Here is a 26484-nt window from a genome sequence, read left to right on the forward strand (position 1 = left end):
TCCTGCAGTCGCTCTCACATTTGATTTGAGCTTAGCCTGCTTTCTATTGTTTTCAGGTTCCACAATCAGGGAGGGCCTCGTCTGCAGTCCCTGAAATTAAATGCATAAATTTCTAGAAAATATAAACTAGGAGCTTCCTTAGTGTTTTCCTGTCCATTGAGTAAAATCATCTTGTCACTGTGGGGATCAGTAAGTGTAGCTGACCTTTGTGTACATAGGTGAGCGTCTTCAATTATACCTCAAGTTGGTGATTAGGACGTGACATGAACTTCATATGGTATATACAAATCATTTCAAAACTAAATCATGAAATTTGCAGTTATGAACACAGTTATCTCAGAGTTGCTTACCTTTATTTTGTTAGAAGTTGATCTAAAATAATATAGCCACAATCCAAAATTCTATTTGAATCTGAGGCTTTAGGTCTTGTAAGTATGAATACTTGATAGGTATAATGGGAATAGCGAAATAACCTCATAGATAAATGCTCACAAAAGAGGCAATTGAATGAATTACTGACATACAGCGCTGCTGAAAAACTGAAATGGCAAAAGGCTCTGGGATTGTCCCCGATGTGTCAGATGTACATGTCTATTTGCCATGGAGTTAGGGATAGTTTTGGGCCACGTGACATAGGTGGTGGGACATGAACTTAGGGCCTCGTATCTGCTGAACCAACTCTCTAGTGACACCCCTACAGTCCAAATTCTTGAACAAATACTTTAAAACTAAAACCAAGGAATAAATGTAAGCTCCTATATCATACCGACTCTGAAAGATACAAAGCTTTGTTGTCTCTACCTTTTTTCTCTCTCTTTTGAATGATCCCAGTAAGATGTTTTGTCAAGGATTCCACAACACGTCGTTCATTTTTTATATCATGGACAAATGGGTGAAGAAGCATGTTTCCAGATGTAGGACGAAATAGGAAATTTTTTATCATGCAATTTTCCATGAAATTCTGGAACTTACGGGACCTGAAGAGAAAGAAGCATAGAGATGAATGGCAGTATTTAATTGCTGCGCTACTCTTAGCCCACTACTGTGCTGATTTCAAGGTCAAAGATTCCGAAAGACTTGTTAGAACTAGGATTGTCTTTTCAATTAGGAAATATCCCACATCTTAACAATATACATGATATGATGATGTCAGGTAAACCTCAGAAATAGAAGTCGAGTCAACAGACTTTTCTACTCAACACTAGAAATGGCCATGAATTCAGCAGCAGGTACATAGTAAAGCTCATGTAATCAGATGGCAATAAAGAGATTCAATGTGATTCTGAAAGAAGGTGTTGCTAAACAGTACAAAACAGGCTTGTAAAACAGCACATGCAAAGAGATTCAAGTTAAATCTATTTACTAAATCAAGATAAATCTATTTATCAAAATTTACTTTAATAGCAACATTACAGTAAACAGTTAAGCCGAATTCAAGCAAAGAAATGCCAATAATTGAACAACAATTGCCACCTCTTCCTAATCACAGTAAGACTGTAGCTGGATGAAGCTTCATAAAACACAATTCTCATGGTTTCCAGGTCTGCAGCAATGCAGAGCGGCTCTTCAAGTGTGCAGATGTTTAATTTAACTGGGTAACCAATAGGGCTGCACATCACAGTTACTGACTGCATGTACATCACAGTTACTGACTGCATGTACATCACAGTTACTGACTGCATGTCTAGGCACCATGACAAACATCACATATGGGCCTCATTGCTCCCTTCACCTCATTGCTATAGAAGCAGCTGAAAACATCCATTAACAAAAATCACTACAATATCCTCATCACACATAAGGAGGATGCTTATTTCTGGTTAATCACTTAGATCTTGACTTAAAAAAGTACTGACGATTTAGACATTCAACCTAAGACACTGGATTGCAGGAAATACTGTCCAACAAAAATGTTGAAACAAGAATGATCAAATCAATGAAAATTTCTATACAAAATCCTAAATCAATATATTTAAGAAATTCCTGTTTACCATCCACTGGATTTGACTTTGGGAGCGGCTTCCCGTAGAATAACACAAAGGGCTTCCAGAGGCTGAAGCTTACACAGAGCTGTGAAGGGAAACAGATAGGGTTAAGATGAACATGAAGACTAAGTGCAGAGCCCGCTGCTCATCCCACAGTCTCATTCACATATCCTGTTAAATAGACACTAAGAGATGAACAGATAAATAAATGTATAATAACTAACAGCAAAATTTACTTTAATAGCAACATTACAGTAATAAGTTACAGTAAGAAGTAACTGACGTGCCTTCATTACCTGATCTAACAAATTAATAAAAAATGAAAAAAAAATACCCAGCTATTAGAAAAATGACCAATAATATTAAAATAATTTTATTAATATCCAAGGGACTGTGAAAAGGGGAAATATTTGGTGCAGATGAAATTAAATTCTTCTGGTGTACAGGAAGATGTTTTGTTTCTAGCAGAAGATTCATACTATCACACACAGAGACACACACACACACACAAAGGCAGCGCCTAAGAAACACATCTCTTCAACTTGTAGCCTATGTTATTATGGTGTTTGAAAGCTGCTGTAAATCTTCCAGACTTGGTATAAATACCCCTATATTGCCTAAGTTCCCACCTATAACATAAGATCTGAAGAAGACCTTGAGAGCCAAAAGGTTTTGGTTTCTATTGTTAAAGCACCCTCTTCCCTGATAAGCTTTTCATCTGCCCTTCTCTGTTTTTCTGGGAGACCCTGATGATGTATAAAAGATCAAAGGATGATAATTTTCTTACCTAAATCTTGGAAGACGCCACCTGATAACTGTGCTTTTGGAAAACTATCTCTTCTGAGATGAAAATTATGAAAACCTAGAAGGCTGCTACAGTGAACTTGATGAGTATTGCTTTCACGCAGAGTTCATACTCCAGAAAATGAAGGATAGTGGTGAAAGAGAAATGTTTGTTAGGGAGGCAATCTAGAGATGCTTAGGATTCAAGCCAGTTTCGATGCTTAACTAGGCAGGATGGCCTGTCTCTTTGTGAGTACAGTATCTCCTGAGCCTAATGTATCTTTTCAAAGAAACTTGTCCTTTGCAATCTCTATGCAAAACTCTCCTGCCCTCCTACTATGAGTCTGCTTTTTAATCCCTTTTCCTTCTATGACTTAAAATCTTAAAATAAAATTAATGCCAAGTATCATATTCTGAATTTGAAGAGAGGGACAGAGAAGTAGACATTGAAGATAAGACATGAGAAACATAAAAGAATAAGACATATATATTTACATAGGATGGTTTGTAAAAAAAAAAGCATTTGGTCATCATTGAAAAACTACCATTTATGGTTTAGTACATGATATGATGCATGTGTGGCTAACTAAACACTGACTGTTACAAATGGTCATGTTCCAGAGAGACAGATTTATACAGTATAATCTCACAAACTTTGAAATACATCAAATATATCAAGCATTTGTACTTACGAGGAGCCCCTTCAGCCATTTCAATAGCAGTGATTCCCACAGACCACACATCACTCTGAAAAGAAGATATCAAGAAGCCTATTAAAGTGGGAAATTAGTATTAGGAGACTCAAAATCATTTTGGTTGGGATTGGATATCAATTCTACAGCCATTTCATCTCTTTCTATAATGAAGCTTCATTGTAGACTAAAGTTACAGAAAGACATTATTTGAGTATGTGACTAGCCAGAATTTCACTGTACCATATGTTCATATAGAATGATGTTCAGTGAAAGGTAAGTACATTTTGCATGCATTTCTAGTCATGGTGTACTTTAAGTACAAAAATAACTTTTCATAATGAACTCTTAATATTTAGATCTATTACGTGTGATATAGAGTAAGTGATTTAATTCTGTGTATCTCAATTTCATTTAATGTAGAATGTTTCTTAATAGCACCCTCTTCATAGGATTGATATGCATACATATGTACACATATACACACATACACACGTATAATATATAAATATATTCATATATGTACACGTAATATATATCTTTAATAGACATGTAGAGATACCTAACATTTATAAGTTAAACATTAATATATAAATTATGCTACATATAAACTATATTTGTTGAAATAGTTCTTATTAATTATTAGATACATATTTCACTAGCTCCTGGAACATAATCAATGGAGCTTAGAATCATTATGAAGCTTGTATAAACTGTCTTCACCAGTATTAGCTGTACTTGGTTTTTCAAAGAAGGAAAAGGGGCTGGTTCGATAGTTCAGTGTGTAAAGACATTTGCTGCCAGGTCTGCGGACATTAGTTCAGTCTTTAGAATCCACCTTTTGAAAGGAGAGAACTGAGTTCCTTCAAGTCCTTTGAATTCCACATGTGTGCTTTTACACACATACATGTAGGCAGGTGCATGAGCACAGAGACCATACTTAAATAAAATGCAGCTCTAGAAAAGTGTAAAGGGCACCTTATTAGTGGTGTACTGGCTGACTCTTAAAAAAAAACTTTAGTTTTAGAGCCTCAACTTACAGATAGCTTAACTTTGCTTCTTAAGATATTGCAAGCTTAAGGTTTCTTCTAATTATTTTGAGATTAAATAGTAAAAGCAAGGGGTTAAAGTACTTAGAGGATGGTAAAATTTATACAGATATAAAGCATAGCACCTTGCAGAAAATGAGTTAAATAACCTTATTCTCATCATCTTCCTAGCTTCCCAAAACTGCAACAGGCTCTCAGTAAATAATTTCTTTACATAACAAGCGAAAAGGAGCTAGGCGCAGTGGCTCGAGGCCAGCCTGGTCTACAAAGTGAGTTCCAGGACAGCCAGGGCTACACAGAGAAACCCTGTCTCGAAAAACCACCACCACCACCACCACCAACAACAACAACAAACAAACAAACAAACAAACAAATAAAACAAAACAAAACAAGCAAAACAGATTGGAAGAAAAGGCAAAGATAAACTGTTCTGAGACCGCGAGTCCTGTGTGCTTCAAAAAGAGATCACAATGAATTGTTTGGAAGACTTGTGATGCCATGGTTGAATGAAGTTTTCTTTTTCTACTTTTTAGCACACGGGGAGCTTTGCTCCTTTCCCTGTTAACTTGCTGTAACAAACGGTTGTATACATGGATGTGCATATGTGCATTTCAAATAGAAATTTCAGTAGAAATGGTAATATGCAGCACAAATTGTTGTTTTTTATTCCATTGATTTTCTGTGGTTTTAGAGATGAACCAACTGCCAAGGATTGTCTACAGTACACCAAGTAATGATATTATTATTTTTATTTTTAACTTCTAAGGATTATTTGCTATTCATTCATTCTTTATGTGTGGAACTGCTGGTTAAATTTAGGGCTTCATGAATGCCAGACTTTCTATCCTGATCTGTATCATCAGCCCTGTTTGTCACTCTTCATTGTGATAAAAACCTGACCTCAAACTCATTTTGTAGCTCAGGCAGGCTTAATACTCCTGTCTTAGCTGCCTAAGTAGTTGAGATTGCAGTCTTGAGGCCCCAGTCCTGGCCTCATTTCAACAAGTTTACAAATTCCTCTGTTCTTGGAAGTTAAAATTCCAATTGAAACCACCTAATATATTTTTATAAAGAAGTTGACAACAATATAAACTAGATATTCCCTCCTGATTCTGAGAAAGTGCCAATGTTCTACTTCGTCTTCATTATTATAAAATATTATTCTTATTCATACTCTGAAACCACATATGGAAATAGAGGCTACTATTTCTGATTAATTGTGTTTATTTAAAAGGAAGATCTACTTTTTATTCTTTTATCATTCAAATTAGATATAGCTGGGGCTGGAGAGATTGCTCAGTAGTTAAGAACACTTGTTGCTTAATCATGATGACCAGGGTTCAGATTCTAGCACATGGTATGCCATGTCACATGGTATGCTAATTATTTTTAACTCTAGCCGCAGGGTATTGCATACCGCTTTCTGTCCTCCAGTGGCACCTGGACATAATGTGTGTGTACATTTGCACAGAGACAGACATACACACGAGTAAAATAAATCTTAAAAATAAAATAAATGTAGTCATTTTTCTCCTCAAATTTGAATCCTCCCTGTGGGAGTTATCATACTCACTCTGTAATCATAGGAACACCTTGGGTCCTCATCACAATGAATCACCTCTGGGGCCATCCAGTACGGGGTACCAATGAAGCTATTTCTCCGTCCATTTGTTCTGCTCACTTGGGCACTCACTCCAAAATCCACTACATATGTCAAAATAATTAATCAGGAACACAAATCTCAATAAGTTATTGCTTTAACTTGGAAAGGCAATACAAAAGCCACAATGGATAACAAATTTTCTTTCTGGCCCAGAGAACTTTACCATGAAGTCTTCTCCAGGAATACTGGGAAATGAGCTTTAGCTGCTATTTATGTTGGAATGAGGCCCAACAGTACTGTTATAAATTTAATGTAGGTTTGGATAAATGTTTATCATGAATATTAAAAATAAAGTTTCACTGGTTGCTAAGATGTGGCATATGGCATATGTAGAGTTTGGATCTGCCACTAAGCTGGAGATGTACAGCACTGGGAGCCACGTCTTAGCAATGTCATTCCTGTTAACAGTTAGCTTGAAAGCTTCAAGCATCATGTCGGAAACTCCAATCCTACTGATAAGGATAAGTGAGCTTCCCAGTTGAAGTTAATTTACTGTAGATGCCTCCTGAATCAGGCACAACTATTATCTAGGCTATCTATAGCTTAGCTTTACTCTAAAAATGTTTATTTTCCTATTCTTCTGTGGGATACATTGTAAGAAAATATTTAGTATGGTATCCTGAGAAACAGACAGAAAAATGCTGAAGTAGACTGGGGTTATTGATTCCAAAAACAATAAGACAGGGATGAAATATGAAGTAGATTTTCAAATTTATAATGGTTTCTGGGAATCTGGAAGATGGTGAACAAAATAACTGAAAAGCAGCTTGAATAATTTAGTGGAATCAAAGAAAAATGAAGCAAAATTAATAGTCTAAGATAGTCTTTCAGAAAGCATCGAAGAAAAAGAAGAAATATTTCAAATATTTTTGAGGATTTTGCTTTGCTGTAACCTTTCATTATCTAGACTTTACAAAAGTTTATCTTTACATAATAACTCAATGTTCTCACTCTCTCTAATAGCTGAATTTAAGAGCCAAGAAATACCTATGAAGGCCATAAATTGGTATATCCCATACATGCAGGGAAAGTAATGGGTAAAATCTAGAAGAAATAATGCTAAATACAGGTTTTTAAAAGGTTATCTACAGTTTCAAAGAAATAATTAGTTATTTCCTTTTCTACTTTCATGCCACCTCCCTGCCAAACAAGTTTCAAGAAAAACCAAATAACTCTATTGGTACTGATAGGTTACAAGGCCATTGTCTTAGCTCGCTGCCTCACCTAGCCCTCTGCAAGAAGGAACTTACCTATTTTGACTTCAGCATCATGAGTCAGCAGCACATTTTGTCCTTTGATGTCCCGGTGAATTACTTGGTGTGCATGAAGGTGAGCTAAGCCCTGGACAGACATACATATTTTAAAAGTCAAATAAGTACCTAGATACATATTCATTTTTCAGGTTTTTGGTAGTGCTTTAAAGTGCTTGGCGGGGGGGACCTTTGTTAAGAAAAATGGTCCACATTTGGTTTTTTAAACAAAATTCTTTAGGCTGGAATGACTACAGCCAGTTCCCAGAAATACTGCTTTTGGCTATAAGGAAAGGAAAATATATCAGAATACTCATAAAAGAAAAAGAACACCGAAAAGTAATATTTATATAGATTGGGAAACTTTATCCTCCTTTATAGCCTCTATATTTCTGAGTAGGGATGACAGTAAAGTCCTGGACATCTTAACTATTAACTATTTTGTTCTATTTCTTATCCAAACATTTGTTTAGTCCAAAATATTTTCTGTTGAGGTCTGTAGACCTAGAATCTGAGGGACTATGGAAATTCATTTTAAATTGTGTACAATTTGTGTTGGCTTACCATGTTGGATCCAGCCCATTCACTACTGAGAACCCCATAACCTAGCTGCACCATGACATGGTATGCAGTATTATGCTTCAGTGAGATCATGCCAGAAACTAGTTGGGCATTAATAATACATTTATTGAGCTTTTATTCTGTGCCAGCCATTGTGCTAAATATTTAGATGAAGTGATTACTAAGTTGTCACAGAATCCCTTTGGAGAATATGCTATCCTCCCATATTATGGATAAGGAAAACGAGAGCTAGCGAAAGCAAGAAATTGATTAAAGGTCACAGAAATTATATATGACAAATTAAAATCCAAATTTGGTGAATTATCTGTACTCTTGATCAGTTCCATTGTTATCAAAAATACATTCAAACGAAATGAGAAGAATAGCATTCCAACAGTGTTTGGGGTACTCTTCATTTTATTAATATTCTTTTTTGGGGGTGACCCTAATGACCTACCTATTGAACAACAATCGAATTTGGCTGACCAAGAAACTCATTGCTTTCACCTAACTAGATGTTAGAAGTTAAAGAAAAATGTGGGGCTTACATTCAAAGAAGATATATGTCTCTTAAAAAGGATGCAGAAATTTTGGGGCCACACTGGAGAACACTGACTTCTCCTGACTAGTCCTCATCTTAATCTATGATAATACTTCAACACTTAAAAATATAGTCAAGCCATAATGTCATTTCCATGATCTGGTGAACACAGTAGTGAGAGTCTCATAGACTCTCTCAAAGACTCTGAGATCAAGGTGTTGATCTCAGGAGTTTGGTCTTTTAGATTTCCTTTTTTACAGGTTATGTCTAAAATTCTTAGCTATTCAGTATTATAAAGTTATATCTTTAGAGCTAGGTTCTTTTAAGTGCTAAGACAAAGATGATTTGACTACTTACCTGAAGGATTTCTCGACAGATATAAGCGATCCAGTCTTCTTTTAAACTCTGATTTCTTGTCATCCTCACTACATCAGTGACTGAGCCTGCTGCACATAACTCCATTACCATCTGCAACAGAGCCACAAAAACATGAACCATTTTAGAAAGTTACAGCAGTGGGATGAGAATGTGTGGAAGAAGGTAAATCAGGAAACACATTGGAATGTTCCAGCAGTAGGTAGGATTTGAATTAATCTTTCACTCATAGGTTTTTATAAGGAAGGTCACTCAAGTTTATGCCAAAAAAATAAGAACAAATATCCTTGGAAAAAATTTGTGAGGAGAAGAAGCCTGAATGGTGATGGGAGCAGAAAAGAGAGGAATGGATATTTGAGAGACTAGTTTGCCTGGATATGGGAAATCTTACAAGAATTTACAGCTAATTTATACTAGATTTATTTTCATTTTTTAATGGGCTAGGAGACTGAATGAGCAGAGTACTAATAAATTTGATAATGGGACTCAATATTTCTAATAACTTTTCATATTGTGTGAAAGGTAAATTTTGTAATATTTTATGGAAATATAGTATACACCTAAATATTAAATAAGTAACCATTATTATTTATGGAACAATATTCAATAAAATCTCACCTATATTTTCAGAAAAGAGAGAATTCTAGTTACCTGTATATTTGAGAAAAACAAGGTTGATTTGAGAAATTTCTAAATTTATCGATATTAAGAATGATGTTTTAAACTGGCAGCATCAGTATCATCTATGGACTTACTAGAGGACACAAATTTCACACACATTCCAGACCTATATGATGTGAATGCCAGTGAAAGAAGACCAGCACTGTGTTATAGAAAATTCTCTAGAAGATTCTGATTCATGCTAACATGTGAATTTCAATGTAATGTGTTGAAAGCATTTCTATAGTATCAATGGCCCCATTCCTAAAATACATTATGTACAACATAATAGAACTTTTAACTGATACTAGAAGATCCTTTAAAAAAAACATTATTCAAGTTGATGTCCCAAGTACTCTGTTTTTCAAGGTATCATTGACTGAAACTTATTATCTAGGATAGTGGAGCATGGAAAAAATTCGAGTGACTATGGCTTTGTCATATTAGGCTCCACTTAGTTACTGAAATTTATGTCTCATTGATCTGAAGTTCATAATAGTCCAGGTGCAATCACAAATCAATGATCCATTTAGCTGCATTTATGCACAAGTGCAGATATGTCAAAACACCTAAAACATGGTATGTCCATGTCAAGTGCTAATTCAAGTTTATCTTTATCTATTTATTTTCTAGCCTGTCAAGCCACCTGGATACCAGCAAAAAGTCAAAACAGCAAAGCTACCATTTAAAATTTGAATCTTAAATTAGCAGTGTTCATTTGTGTCTGTCTCCATCCCACCTTGTCTGGTATTTAAGTTATTCTCTCTATTTCTTCCATCACACTGTCTCAAGGAGTCCGAATACAGTTTGCCATACTATCTGGAAGAGTTGAGGACTTACGGTTTCTAGTAGGAAAGCAAACATCCCACCATAAATCCTTCACTGTGTTTGACATTTCTTATAGACTAAGACCAGGGCAGAGAAAAACATACCCAAAGTTGGTGCTGATGGCCAGGAGGATTCAGCTTGAAAAATGCTCCATAGAAGGTCACAATGTTCTTGTGGAAAGAGTATTTCCTCAGCAGGTTGAGCTCCGTCCTGAGATCCTCTTCTTCATCCTAAAGAGTGAAAGCACAGGTTCCTTTTGAGCACAAATCAGTGGCAATGAGTCTCTAAAGTAGAATGTGTATACAAGAGAAAATCTCATAGGATTAAAAGTTAATGGAAATCTTTTATAAAAGGAGCAAAAGGAAAGAGTAAATGAAAGATCTCTTAATTCAGAAGTTCTTATAATGTGACCCAAGAACAGCAGCACCGGACCTTAAGAAGTTAGTCAATAAATGGTGTAATAATTTTTATAATTCCATTGAGATATAATTCATATACTGTATACTTCAGGAACTTAAATTATAATGCCCTACTGTTTAAATTACATAGCTATATATTAATATTATCACAGTCAATCACAGAACATATTTCCTCTCAATTGAAACTATAGCTTACCTCCAACTCTACCACATTCATCTTAAAAAGCACTAATTTATATTCTATCCAAAGTATACAAATGGTATTTTAGAATATGTATTATTTTCAGACTAGCTATTTTTGAGGTTTATACATGAAATAGCGATTCATAAAATATTAGTGTTTCATTGATTTTGGTTTACAATCAAATGATGGGCACTGTGAATAATGTTTCTATAAGCATTCATGTCAACTTTCTTAATGTTTGTGTTTGAAGTTCATTCTGAAGAATCTGGGATGTGGAATATTGTGATGAAAAGCCAAACTCATTTTCAACAGCCATTGCATCATTTCTCCTTCCAATATACATATATAGGAAGTTTTGACTGCTCCAAATTCACCAGTAGTCATTATATCTGTTCTTTGATAGGGCAGTGACAATATCATGTGGTTTATAATCTCCTGGGAAGAATATCAATTTCTTATTAGCTAGTGTGTGTGTGTGTGTACTAGAACAATACACACACACACACACACACACACATATATATATATGTATATATATATATATACATATATATATATGCATATTGACTTATAAGTATTTTCTCTTATTCTGTGAGTTGTCCTAATCTTCCATGTGTTCTTTAGGGCACACACATTTTTTACTTTTTATAAAGTCCAACTTATTATCGTTCCATAGTTAGTGCCTTTTGTTTCCTATCTAAGTATTCATCATTAAATCAAAATTACAGACATTTAGCTTTACGTTATTTTCTAGGCATTTTATAGTTTTAGCTCTTATGTTTAGGCATTTGATCCATTTTTCAGTCCTTTTTTTTTCTTGTACATTTATAGAGCTAGTAGCAGAATGTTGTGATTAGCCTTTAATACATTTTAAAGGTATGGGCTCATTTGATGAATATGCAACCTATGATACATATAATAGCTACAGAAATGCATATGTGACATTTATTTTAATCTAAACAATTGCATTTTTTCTTTCAAATTTTGTATTAGTACATAAAACACATCTACCTATAGCAGTGAACCCTTGTATATCATTTGGAAGCAGCATAAAATTATAATTAATGGATATATGGGTCTGATGCTTACAGGGTGAGGACTGATGTTGAACTATTCATTTTTAAGAATTACCAATTTATTGATCATTGAATCCACCTGATTAGATGAGATCACTAAGGTGAAAAGCAAAGTTTAAAGGAACAACTTTATCAAAAGAGAATTTGACCTAGCCAGGCAAGAACACCAACTCTGAGTATTGGTCTACTTCACTTTTTATACTACCATTGACTCCCCATAGGAAGAAACGCAAGTCTCTCCCCAGGATTCCATTCACTTTAAAAATACCCTAGAAGATAGGCACGCTGTCCTGTCTTCATAGAAGATCTATGTATGTGCAGCTAACACACTTTTTTTTTCAAGCTGATTTAGAGATACTAACTGATTAGCTAGCAATGCTGCTCCTTTCCTAAAACATAACCATAGAATTCAAAAGACATGACTTAGGTAAAAAAAAAAAAAAAAAAAAAAAAAAAAAACTTCCAAGAGTGGGTTTCCCACATAAATGTAAACTCTCCCAAAACAAATAAATGAAGATCAGATATGTTTGGAAAGCATTAGTGTGTTTGCCACTCTCAATTAACGGGAAGTTGAGCTTGTAAGAAACACACAAGTACATAATATCCATCAGGCCAAGTGGGTAATTTCAAACTCTCACACATCTCCCAGTAATACGATTCTACAGGGTTTTCTGGCTCTGTGCCAGCGGATCCCAGACTGGCCTGAATATCCTGCTTTTTGTCAAGAGGCAGCTCAAGGATGCCAGAATTCCTTTTGTAAATTCACCAACGCTACAACCAAACTCCCCCCCACCACTTTTTTTTTAATATGGAAAGAATAGCAGAGAAGTTTTGGACATTTTAAATTTTTATTAATGTAAACTTTTCCAAAAAAGTAGAATTAACCTAATAATTCTGTTTTACATTTCTTTGACTTCTGGTGGATTTTTGATCTACAAAAGCTGGTTATAGCTGCTTCCTCTGAATATGTTTCTACTATTATGATATATTATAAACTAAAAGAAGCCTGTGTATAACAGATAAATCATGAAGGTACTTGGCAGTGGGTTTTTTCATATACCTAGAAAGATTCGAAATATGTTTGCATTAATAGAAAGGGTTATTTTTAATGTACACGTCACTGCATTTATGAAGGCATAAAGGCTGAAAATAACTGAACCTCATTTATTTGACTACAGGGAAGAAAACTAGAAAAATTGTGTGGATGAAATATATGAGCAATAATTTTTGTTTTAAGCTTATATAACATTTTGATAGAAAACTAAAGTGTTTTGAGAAAAACAGTTCTGTATGCCTGAACTTATTGTAAAACCTGTGATTATTGAGATAGGAGAGATATCAATAATTCTGCGCGGAGAAAGTGGTCCATACTCCTTCCTGTGTCCAAGTATTGTGAACAAATATCCGAAGAATGTTAGCATGGGTGCTTGGTTGGCTTTCTATTATTAGTTTTGCATTATAAAAAGCAACCATGAATTTGGCTCCAATACAATGATGTTTGTGATTATCATAACTGGGCCATAGAGGCTGATGATTCTCAAGAAGGTGTGCACCATATAAAAAAGTACTTTGTGAAGGTCAATTTTAGGAAAAGAATATTCTTGACACAGTCAGCTCTTTCTTTATTGCTAGCCAATGTGAAGGCTCTATGCACTGTAGATATACACATTTTCCCCTGCAGCCAATAATTTACTGTGTAAAGGCCCTCTTCTTTGACAGATGTCAGTGTTTAACTCTGATGAGTAAATCTATATGAATAGTAGAAGAGATGCATGTTATCATTTCTACCAAGAGCAGTTTAGAGAGAGCCCATGAAGAGATAATGCAAAGGATGAATTGAAAGCTAAAATCAAGGTAAAGACTATGGCAGTGCCAAGGAAGACTAAGTACTCACGCTGTATCTCCATCCAACAGACTTTTGGTATTTATTCACTCTCACCCGTCTTCCTATCTCAGGCAAAGGAGTCTGAACAAAAGACCAAGAAAAATATTATTAGACCTCGTAGTACACTCTTACAATAACTTATGCTGAAGTACTTTGTGCTACGTTAGCACTAAATTGTAGATGAATGTAACGTCATCCCTTGCTTGCTTTGCACGGATAGTATTAATCTAAAATTTCAATTTCTTATAGAGTGTGTAAACTGGGAACAAATTTATGTTAATGGATGTAACTGACAGACACATTAATGGGAAATTTTGCAATGGTGAAGCATTATTAAAAACATCTAATGTCCTACCATGACTTTTAAATATTCAAAGATTTAATATGGCTCTAGAGCTCCTAAGTTAAAATAAGAAAATAAGTATCCTATACAATCTTACTTTAAAAAGCAGTGGAATATGTGGGAACTGAGTTTTATAAATGCACAAAACTCCCCAATTTCCTGACTCTCACATTGGTTTGCAAGATTTACTGACCAAACAAAAGTACCCTTCAGTTTCTTCACTAATTGCAAAGTCACAGTTCATTGTAAGGTACAGCAGCTGCGTCAAGCTACCTAATCTATCGAGTATTTTTGCTTTGAGATATAATGAAATAAAAATGTCTTAACTTCTGTTATGTTTGTGTTAATAGTATCTTGAGAAAATGAAGTACTAAAGAAAATGGGCAGAATTCAGAGCTTCTTTGACAACAGATTATGAACTGCAGCACAGTTTTATGAATGTTAGCAGGAACAGTGCCAATTAAATGGTCTCTCTTGCTTCTCTGTCAGAAAACATATGAAAAATGTGCTTATCTGACAACTTCTTTCCTTCTGCCTGTCATTGGGAATCTAGTGGCCTCAATTCTCAGAAGAAATGATTGGAGAAAAAATGTGACAGAGCAGAGCAGCATTAACATAATATTAAAGGAAATATCTCCTTTGCTATCCCTGACAATAGATCATCAACTGGAAATAGAGAGGAAGATACTTTCCCAATTGATTTATAATATCAAATATTTAGAATTTATGGTATGAGTGAAGTATTTTTAATGTGGAAATATAACAAGCCAGTCATTGTAATACATTAACAACTGTGATTACAAATGTATAATTATTCTGGATTATCTCACTAGTATATGAAATCATAATTTCAAACCAATGATTTTGGAGTTGTTTATCCACTGTACAGTGATGTGAGCAGAATACATAGAGAACATGGTATTGACTACCTTCCGGGCACTCATTACTTTAACAGCCACCAATGAACCAGTCTTTTCATGGATTCCCTGAAAGAAAGGAAATTGATATGTGTCAAAGGTTTGCTATTTACTCAGCCACCAAGGAACTGATAAAGTGAAATATAATTAAATAATGGCAAGGACATAGCATGTTATAAAATATGTACATATGTTTATAGCACACACAACTATGTTATCAACTAAACCCAAAGCACTTCACTGAAAATGAAGCAACTTTATTAACTAGCTTATATTTGTGTGCTTATGTTAAGCTATAGACGTTGTTTATGCGATATAATTAAGAGTCTCAATTTGTGTGCCACTGAAGAGTCCAGATGAACAGTGCAATTTTTAATTGAAAATCACAAAATAGAAGATATTTACTGTACACTTTTGATGCATATGCATGTAGTCCTGTGCAAAGGTATCTTCCTATTGAATTCATTTCTTCCATAATGATCACTGATAAGAGTGATGCATAATTAATCCAGCAGACTCTAAATGTTTTAATATGTCTTGAATCACAGGAACCGCAAGACTTACAAAATATTTCTGGAGATTTTTTTCTTAGTGGAAGCATAATGATTTCTAATAATGTAGTCTTAGCCTAAATGCAAATCATATATTTATGATAATATTAAAGTGAATATATAGTTTTTATAAGTAGAGATTATTTTTTGGCTGTTAATTTTCAAAACTATCTCATGCTGTGGTACAGAAAAATTCCTCCCCTGTATTATTATGTGTAAGTTAAGCAGAATGCCTTATATGATAGTTCTCTAGCAGAAAATTACTCTTGGACTATACTAGGTTGAACAGTAGTCTCCCAAATTTGAATTTCACCTTATACCAGATTGTGACCTTATTTGGTCATCCCTGAATTTCTCTGTAGGCATAGTGAATTACAACTTTCCTTTCTTTGATTCTAAGAGGTTATTCATGGGTCAAACTGCTATTCTGTGCCTATTACTATTCTGTGCAATATAAAGCATTTGTCATATTAGTAAAAATATTAATCATGCATAATCTGAAAAAATTTGAACTATATCACTTTTATCCTTGTGAATATACATTAGTGAAGTAATTGAACTTCATTAAGTGCTGGTATTCAGGATGTAAAAGGTTGTTTTTTTTTTTCTTTTAAATATTCTCTCAATCAGTGGTCAGGGTTTGACTCTCATTTCAAAATTGCATAGCTTTTTGTCAGCCAATTATATACTAGCATGCTGTTTCAAGAAGTTATTCACTATTCCTGAAGGAAAAATAAACCCTAGGTCTTAGAATCACATAATAGGTTAAGAACCAATAATTATGTCTAATGCATACAAAAATACATAATTATAAATTGTTGCTATTAATAACAATTCAGAGTTCTCCCTTGTACTCTGATATTTTTAACATTTATTATGAAGTCATTTTAAATTCAGATGATAGTTTCAAAAATAGCATATATTACATGATTACAGTATAAAAGTTATTGGCATAATGCTCCTATAAAGTGCATTAAAGTTTATTTATGTTCAACCATTTTGTATAATATACCTCAGCTTGTGTTTATCTGATGCTTTCTTGTAATTATCCAAAGATTACACACTTGCAGGAGAAGAACAAATAACTGGAAGGTCCTCTCACCCCATATACATCATCGCATATATCACAACATAACACTTAGGAGGTAGTGACCTTGATCACTTAATGCTAGACTTGTGAAGTTTCTCCACTACTCATTCCTTGTCATATTATAAATCATTGGAAGACATATAAGACATCAGTTTTGAAGGAGAATACTGTTATTCTTGACTAACTAATTAGAGAAGCTAGAAATAAACTAATTGTTCACTAGTGCCATCTTGTGGCTTGCTGATTATGTGGAAGCTGCTTTCTGCTGAAAGCTGAAGGCTATGCTATAGTGTGAGGAGCGCAGTATTTGTAATGTGGGTTAGGTCTGACCTTTTGGTTTTCAGGTATAATTTGCCTTTTATGCAAAATTAAATGTATATAGAAAGTGCTAAGAAAGCAGATAGGTCTTGTACTCTAAAGTAATCAGAACTGTCATTGATGTACTGAGTATTGAAAAACACAAAAATATAAATTAGATTTTGCCATTCACTTTTCCTATAGAAATATCAACAATATACAGGAACCCACTGGTTGCACTGGAATAATAATATTTTTTTTAAAATATAAAGTACTCAAAAAGTACTAGAAAGATAAACTGTCTTGAGTCATAAATTTTAAGATGTGTATACAGGGAAAAGAAAGTTCAAAGACTTGTTAATCAAATAGTTTTGAATTTCTGGTAGAATCTGTTAAAGGGTTCAGAACAATGAATATAGGCTACCATTAAAAGACATTAATAAGATCCTAAATAACTTTCCTAACAACATATAATGCTTTCACAACTAAACATGCATTATTTCACAGATCTATTTGAAGAAATTCAAGAGAAAAAAAATTCCCTCGATGTGTTAATTTCAACTTGGCAAAGATTTGTGTTCTTAATTAATTTTGGTAATCAAATAAACAGCATTATTTAGTTTGCTTTCTCCAGGAAAAGCAGAGTTCATTACTATGCCGTTGGTTTTCATGAGCTTGAAAATTAACACTAGCATTTTGAATGTATCTTATTAACAGAAAATACTACATGCTCTGAAAATTTAAGACTGATCACATACAAAACATATGCATATATAGTATCCTTATATACATGTATAAATTATTTCTTTAATTGAAGACTACACTTGGATATACATAAAACATGAAGGTAAAATCATGAATACAATTGTGTGGGTTACAAGAAAACATGTATTCCTTCTTAATATCCAGATTCCTTCAATTACTTTGGGAAGTCAAATTACTACACTCAACTACACTCAAGACTAATCACACTTTGGGGAAGCATCCTGAAAATAATAAAGGGAGGCTAATTTAAATGCTAAGGTTTCAGAAGTAAATGTAAGTGAACTTAAAATGACAGAAGAAATTCATGCATCATCAGAGTCTAGCTCCTAACTGACCAATAAGTCAACCACCTTTCCAGGCTATTTTGTTTCTTCATTCTCTTGGCACTGTTCTTTTCAATAAGCACTTATTCAGTTTTATTTTATAATACTCTCCTACACCTTTGGGATTGTTCAGGTGATGATGAAGATCTCTCCCAGTTATTTTGTTGATTTCCATTAGAATAGTTGGGGAAACTTCATGGACGAGATAGTAGAGATGCCAATTGGAACGTGAATCTGGCACAGTATTTGAAAAGACTGGGGATCAAATGGTGGTCTCAGTTGCATAGAACTTCACAAGCGAGTATTATCAGGCAATGTTGAGTAGGAACACCCAACCATGAAATGCAAAAATGTTAGGAAATGGGGGGGGGTGTCCATACAGCAGAAAACTGAACATGGAATGTCAGGGTGCACCTGCTGTAGTCACGAGCAGAAATGTCAGTGGAAAAAAAATAAAATCATGTTGAAAAGGAGAGAGAAGACATCACTGAGAGATAACTTTAGGACTGACTTTTGTTAGCTAATAGGCTGATGCAAACCTCAAAATTGGTAAGGCACTGAAAAATCAGCATTGAATTGCAGTAATGATCAATTTCTTGGGGATTATACATTTTAAACCATAACAAATGATTTAAAATAGCAGTTGTGACAGCTGTGTTTGTAAAATCCATCATACTGCAACAGTTAATTACTATGTTTTCCCCTAGAAAGAATATAGGAGAGTTCTTGATGGCCTTGTAATTTTCATTAGACAATTTTTTATATCATGTAGTTAAAGAAATTGTTATGGAAAAACTGCCTTCTCTTCAGCCATTCCTTCAGAGTCCCTCCAGTCATTTATTTTGCTTTTAGTTGGCCAACTGAAACCACACAATCTCCATGGCATTCTTTCTTTTTAGTTGCGTTTGTGGTGGAGAGCGACCACTGAGCTACTCATGATACTTGAGTCCATTCTATAACTGCGGGGCTTGCTTTGACTCACATAGTTGTTCTTTGTCATCTGTTTTGGTCCCTAGCAAGAGATCCAACTGATCCTTGATGGCCACCACAAGGGCAGCCATAAGTAGTATCTAGGAGTCCTTGTTGAGATACCATAACTAACAGAATAGCTTCTACCAACAGGGCTGTCTAGAAACATAAAAGCAAGTGGCTGGCTGAGGGCTTTCCTTCTAAGCATGTTCCCTCCTTAACTATCCTTTCAGACTGGTAACAAGGATGCTGTTTCTTACATGGATGGCTTCTATTGTTTCCTTCTTATCCTTCCACCATCACAAAACAGCTCAGGAAGCCCAAAATGACAGATGAGTTGAGAGTGATAAGAAGAGGTATGAACAAAACCAGCCATGATATGGGGAAGATAGAGGGTGAAAACTGAGGACTTATATGAAATGCCAATCACTCTCCAAGAAGAAGCTATAGTACATTTGGGAAGAAAAGGGAATTTATGAGTTTCATTTTTTTTAAAAAAAATAAGTGTTAAGAAACTCAGATATTAGAAAGGTGACAATACATGACAAAGTTATCAAGACATATCTGTTTGCATTCTCACAAATCTTAGTATCCTGCATGAACACACACTGTGATCATTGTATTAGACTGAAGGGTGGCCAAGGAGTATTATGCAGGATCTATTATTCAATATTTGCATGAACATCTCATTGCTACAAAGATTTTTATAGAGTCATGTGTATCAAAATTGGAAATGTCTTCCTAGGTGTGATCTCTTCTTCTTCTTCTTCTCCTTCTCCTTCTCCTTCTCCTTCCCCTTCCCCTTCCCCTTCCCCTTCCCCTTCCCCTTCCCCTTCCCCTTCCCCTTCCCCTTCCCCTTCCCCTTCCCCTTCCCCTTCCCCTTCCCCTTCCCCTTCCCCTTCCCCTTCCCCTTCCCCTTCCCCTTCCCCTTCCCCTTCCCCTTCCCCTTCCCCTTCCCCTTCCCCTTCCCCTTCCCCTTCCCCTTCCCCTTCCCCTTCCCCTTCCCCTTCCCCTTCCCCTTCCCCTTCCCCTTCCCCTTCCCCTTCCCCTTCCCCTTCCCCTTCCCCTTCCCCTTCCCCTTCCCCTTCCCCTTCCCCTTCCCCTTCCCCTTCCCCTTCCCCTTCCCCTTCCCCTTCCCCTTCCCCTTCCCCTTCCCCTTCCCCTTCCCCTTCCCCTTCCCCTTCCCCTTCCCCTTCCCCTTCCCCTTCCCCTTCCCCTTCCCCTTCCCCTTCCCCTTCCTCTTCCTCTTCTCTCCCTCTCTCCCTCTCCCTCCCTCCCCCCTCTCTCGCTTTTTCTAGCTCTCTCTCATTCTCTCTCACTCTCTCTCCAGCCCTCCCATCCTGACCCTGTTAAAGAAAACCCAGAATAGGCAGATGCAAATAACTGTGCCTAGAAGCAGTTGGAACCTGAAACTGAATAAATAGTATTTTAAATTTTGGACCTTTGGATTTAAGACTTCTACGATCAAAGTATACTGCATTGCAAGTTAAAGGTGAGGATAATGAGTCATGTTTCTGTTAAAAATTCTAACAGATTTCTTAGACATTATGAATATTATTTATAAAACAGTTGTTACTTATATGCCATATCATATAAGACATGTCATATCTTTGTGTAAAATGAAGGTAAATTTACACTCCAGGTATTTAAGTAACATAAATTTAAGTTATATAATCACTTGATACTCTGTGTCTGGGATCCATACATTCCTTTTATCAAATGAATCATTTACCTAGATGACAACTTTTTAAAGGAAATTTTTATTTTTATTTAATTATCAGGTTACAGGCATTCAGCAAAGGTGTATTGGGCTAAATGAACTTAATCTCAGTATTATTCTAAAACAAAAGGGAATGGGCCGAGTGGTGAGTGTAGACACGTGGGTGATGGTGGAACACAAGATAATTTTTATGCCATACAAATTAGTAGCAAATTTAGAGAGATTGTAACACCTAATAAGCACTATAACACACTGAGATTTCAGACAAAGCCCCTTAAATGCTGCCGTGTTGCTTGGTACTCCAGGAATTCCAAGAGCACTAATTATCAGTAGGTGAATTTCCCTTCCTCAACCCTGTAATCATCTCTGTGGTTACACTGTGAGGCCACTCAAAGTTCCATGCAATTCTCTTCAGTTAGAAAGCCTCAAGGCTTGGAAAGATACATGCTCGTCCATGTCAGAGGGCAGGGGCCTATTAAAAGGAAGTGGTGCCAAGGCTGTTGCCAAACTGACACAAGGTTAGTCTGTCAGGGGATATTACCTAGTCCTCAGTGTTGCAACTACACTGAAACCTTCACTAAATACCCGTTCTATATATCCCTTGTGGTTCTACTGAGCTCAGAGGTGTGAAGTGCTGAGGACACCAAGGGTTTCATCTCTTTCTTCAGTAGCAAACCATCCAATTACAAAAACCTTGGCTAGCCTAGGAAATGGATTCAGAGTGAAACAGATTTTGTAAGTAAAAAGCTCCCGAAGCACCGGAATCACCAGACAGACTAATGTTTTTCCTCTTCCAAAAATCTGGGACAGTCATGGTCATGCTTTAGTACAACTGTGAAATAGTCGGAAGAGGGCCTTGGCGGTTTCAGTGGCTTTGTAGCTTAGGATCTGCCCTGTAATTTGAGGCAGTTATGTGTGCTTATACAGCAGCTTCAACCAACTTTTTATTATCCTTGTTATTACTCCTGCAGGGAAAAATAGGTCAAAATATGAAGTAACATCATTTGCGAATGGAGCTGCTCTCTCTGACACTACAGCACTCAAACAGCAAATTGCATAAAATGGACAATAAAGTTAAAAATTCGTGGCTAGAAATATATGGATAGTGGCTTCTAGGTAACTAAGAGGTGTCCTCAATAGACTGCTCCACCATAAGCCAGGTCTAGAGGTGACAAAAATACAAAGCCATTGAAGTTCATTCTTACAAGTAGGTGGCATCATAAAACTTTCAGTGTTGGCCATTAATAGAAATTGAAAGTCATAGCCTGCAGGCATGAAAAGTTGGCTCAGAGGCTAAGAATACTGGCTGCTCTTTCAGAGGACCTGGGCTTGGTTTCTAGCACCCATATAGGGTGGCTGACAGTCACCTGTCACTCTAGTTCCAGGGGATCCAACACCATCTTTTGTTCTATGCTTGCATCTGAATATTCATGGCATATTCACACACAGACACACACACAGACACACACACACACACACACACACACACACATACACACACACACACACACAGAGAGAGAGAGAGAGAGAGAGAGAGAGAGAGAGAGAGAGAGAGAGAGAACACAAGTTTTAAAAAATTGTCCCAGTCTATAAACCAGAACTTCAAATGTTGAGGAAAGTGTGACATACACTACTCAGTCCTACACACTCTCAAAACAACTGCTCACACTTCCAAGCATCATTATTCATTAAAGTACAGTGAAAACATGATAAAATAAAAGGTACCTACATATCTCTTGTGTGTGCATGTTTAAGCCTGTGACTTTTTCTTTCCTCTTGGAAGTAATATACATTACAAATACAAGAGGGAATTCCTCCCCTCCCTTCTCTGCCACTATTTTCCTTTTCTTCCTTCCTTCCTTCCTTCCTTCCTTCCTTCCTTCCTTCCTTCCTTCCTTCCTTCCTTCCTTCCTTCCTTCCTTCCTTCCTTTTCTTCCTTCCTTCCTTCCTTTCTTTTCATCTTTCTTTCTTTCTTCCTTTCTTTCTTTTCATCTCTCTCTCTCTCTCTCTTCTCTCTCTCTTTCTTCTTTCTTCCTTTCTTTGTAAGATATCTTTGGACTTAACCATGGGACAGTGTATCAAGGCATGGGCAAAGGCAAAGAAACACATCTTTTATAAGCAAACAGGTTTTAGTCAGAACGAATAATGCCTCACCACAATGTCACAATGTTTTAACATAAACTGCTTTCTTTCTGCAATGCACAAATCAGTTAACACTCACACCAAATGTATTCCATCTGTTCTGACAGATGTGAGGGGCAGTGTCTCTGATTCTATCAAGCAGGGCAACAAGTGTAAGGAAAGCATTGAAACAGCTGGCTGATGGGGGAGGGGAGGGGCATAGCAGCCCAAAGCATCATCTTTGCCTTCAAAATCTACCCACTCCAAAGGAGATTCTTAACTCTCCCAGCTCTACCATTAGAGGCTTAAACACAAAAGACCTGCGTATGACTCTAACGTGGACAGGGTGTTTATGACTTCAAGAGAAGTTTTTATGTGCACTGTGCAGGATATTTTAAGGGTACCCCAAACAAGAAAATCATTGAGGAAAATTAGTTAAGTTTAGTAAGGCAATCTGAAAAAGTAAGATAATCTGAGAGACCGTGACAGTTATCTAAAGGAGACACATATTGATGGGAAAATATTCTCAGGTTGGAAATGAAGGAAAAGAAGGTATACGTATTATGGGTGCACAGAGAGGGTGACTTGGCCTTGTTAAAAAATTTTGACTGTTTTCTTTCCTATTTCAAATTGTTTTATATTTTTTCTATTATATTCTTCACTACTACTAATCCCTAAATTTGTTAGTCCACATGGCCAGAGACAGAATTAACAACAGAATCAAAGTATATTCCACGAATCCCTTCCTAGCCTGCTGTTGATTTTTTTAGTCTTCCAAAGTGTCTCTGTGGGGTTTTCTTTTCTTTCCTTTTTGTTATTATTGCATATCACCTTTAAACTATTCATCAAGCCAGATATGTGACATATAGTGTAATAGTGCCAAAAATTTGAACAAACCACTTTTGCAAGTAATGAAATAATTTCCCTATAAGTAGATGAATTATATTAATGATTTTAGAAATACTTTGCCCAGGCCTTCAGCAAATATTTATGAATTATGCTATAATGTATTATTAATTGATATGCATTAACTGTCACAAGCAAAAACACTACTGGATTAGATAAGGATCTCAGACAAGATACTTTTGAGTTTATATTTAAGTAGTCATTGGCCTACAAATTATAGACAGAGGCATGTGTTCCATTTCCAGATACATCACAAGCTTGTGTTGCATTTGTCATTGCTTTGTAAATTGTATTAAATTTAGCCAGAGTATGTTCTGTACAATACAGATCCCTGAAATATAATATTTTCTTTATACTTAAGCATACAATCAGGTTATTAAAATGTCCCTTGTGTGCCTGACAAAAATGGTTATTCTCTACTTGTTGATAGAATTCATCTCAGTTCAAAGAGACCAAATGTCCTAATTGTACCCAGCAATTTTGCCAACTTCATGTATAAAAATTCTGAGACAGAGTTCAAAGATTTCCATTGTAACTTTGGATGTATTGCATTAATATCTCCTTGTAATTTTACTAATTTAACTTCACTTACTTTAGAACATATTTTCCATTTCTTTGAATGCAAGTTCTTATATTTTAATAATAGAGCAATAAACTTTTAAAATGATGAGGGCATTAAACCTCTTATTGCTTATAGAACTAAATGTGAGCCAGGAAAGCAAGCGCATTTGAGACTTCACAGCAGAGATAAAACCCTACCGTCAAAATGGCTTCTGATAGTGTTTTCTTTTTCTAAAACTGCGCCTGACTTTCATTGTTAGAAAGCTGTATCACCTAATACTCACAAAGCTAAGAATTCTTTGAGCCTCCTAATTTATTTTTTGGAGGGGAGATATGACTGAAGTGGAGTTTTTTTCCATGAATTTTCCTAAAATACCAACACTGGCAAGATAATCGGAAAGGGAAGATTCTGCTATAGACTTTGCCACAGGCATGCTCATCAGACTGCAAGACTAATTATTTTCTTCCTAAACAATTTTTTCTTTCTAATAAAGGAAGGGGCCAAAGTTAGGATGGTTTTACTTCTGTATTCTGATTCTTCTTTATTGATATACCAAGCTGATTAGCTGCTGGGCCAAATTACAGCTTTTTCATAAACTGCAATGCATAGGGCTTCACTTCTTGTGTGGGCCCAAGCATTTGTTGCATGCCTGAAGAGCTATTGGAACATGCTCCTGTATTTTCACTTCAACAGACAGAAAAAGAAAAAAAGAGAAAACCCTCACTAAATCTACATCTGGGATTTAACTCAAAAGTATTTTGTCTCCAAGGGTCTTTGGTGGTATTAGAGTCATGAGTCACTGTCAACACTGTAGTTTAGAGGCTGTTCTTACTGTCATGTAGTGTATACCTTTATTTAATTGTGAACTATGACAAGTCAAATAATCCAGCCTTCATGGGGAAATACACAAAAGACTGCGCCCAAGGGCCTCCTTAATGACCCTCTTTTCTCACAATAATAAATCTTCTCTCCTCAGAAAGAGCTTCTACTTCCCACTGCCTCCAAATTCACTATTGTCATCCAACAATCACAGGTAATGAGTTAGATACAACGTTTTAGTGTTACTTTGCTTTAGTCGAAAATGTTGCAAAAAATGTTTCATTGTGTAGGTGCAGAGAGTACAAGAAACAGTTTCAAAAGCGGAGATGGGAGGGGGGCCATGAAACATCTCGGTGAGGAGACTGAAAATTGGAGTTCTATATGGGAGAGTCAAAGGGGACAGTTCTATCCTCTCACTGGGTAATTTAGGAGGGTGAAAGTGTCAAATATCTGTAAGCTGCCTTCCTGACACAAGAGATGGGAGAAAGGGATGCAGAAGGAAAAGGGGAAGGAAGAAGAGAGGAGAAAGAATGGAAAGATTTATTCTTGTGAAATGAACAAAATTGGGCAGGGTTTTGGTTTAATGTTACTTGATATTTGATGAATGTCAGGAAACTGAGTTAAGTGTAGAGCCAGGTAACTCGTGTAAGTGGCTAGTTTTGCTTGAAATTTGCTGAAATGTAGCTACTGTTTTTAGCAAAATCTAGGTTCCATAAACGGCTTAATACACTATACTAATTCTGTCCTGACCCAGTCTCTCTTTCCTTACGGAAAGTCAATCCGAAACTAATAGTTTACTTTTACCACCAAACTGAAACAGCAGAATTATTCAATGGCTGGTGAGATGGCTCAGCCATCAAAGGCTAGGCTCACAACCAAAAACTCTAAGAGAAAAAGAAATATGTGTGTTTCACTCTATATGCATACATGAATTCTTCACACTTGGTACCTAAAAACTGTCTCCGCCATCAGTTTTAAAAAATGGTGATTTTTTTTCCTTCTAAGCCTTTGATTTCTTTGTATAACTGTTACACACGATAGTTTCAGATATTCTATGTCAATATTTTATTCAATTTTAAAGGAGATAGGAACTTGAATCTCAAGTACCTGATAATTTGCCTAAGAAACAGAGGGACTTAACTTGCAAAAT

At 35.8% G+C, this 26484-nt stretch overlaps 1 protein-coding gene across 2 annotated transcripts in view; it reads right to left on the reverse strand.

Annotated features, from left to right (window-relative positions):
- The window catches only part of Nrk (Nik related kinase), a 98109-nt gene that overhangs the window by 38497 nt on the left and 33128 nt on the right, over positions 1-26484 (reverse strand). The window contains exons 3-11 of one of the 2 annotated variants that reach the window (XM_021153380.3): positions 15224-15280; positions 13961-14032; positions 10492-10617; positions 8882-8992; positions 7423-7513; positions 6083-6213; positions 3461-3515; positions 1992-2070; positions 802-977 (exon numbers count right to left, since the gene is read on the reverse strand). In XM_021153380.3, the coding sequence (XP_021009039.1) occupies positions 802-977; positions 1992-2070; positions 3461-3515; positions 6083-6213; positions 7423-7513; positions 8882-8992; positions 10492-10617; positions 13961-14032; positions 15224-15280 (898 nt within the window). Of the gene's footprint in view, positions 1-801; positions 978-1991; positions 2071-3460; positions 3516-6078; positions 6214-7422; positions 7514-8881; positions 8993-10491; positions 10618-13960; positions 14033-15223; positions 15281-26484 lie in introns of both variants that reach the window. The other variant, XM_085837570.1, reaches the window with a different exon arrangement.

Source organism: Mus caroli, unplaced genomic scaffold (genome assembly GCF_978045245.1).
Source record: "Mus caroli unplaced genomic scaffold, Mus_caroli_1 scaffold_5, whole genome shotgun sequence".
NCBI classification, from domain to species: domain Eukaryota; kingdom Metazoa; phylum Chordata; class Mammalia; order Rodentia; family Muridae; genus Mus; species Mus caroli.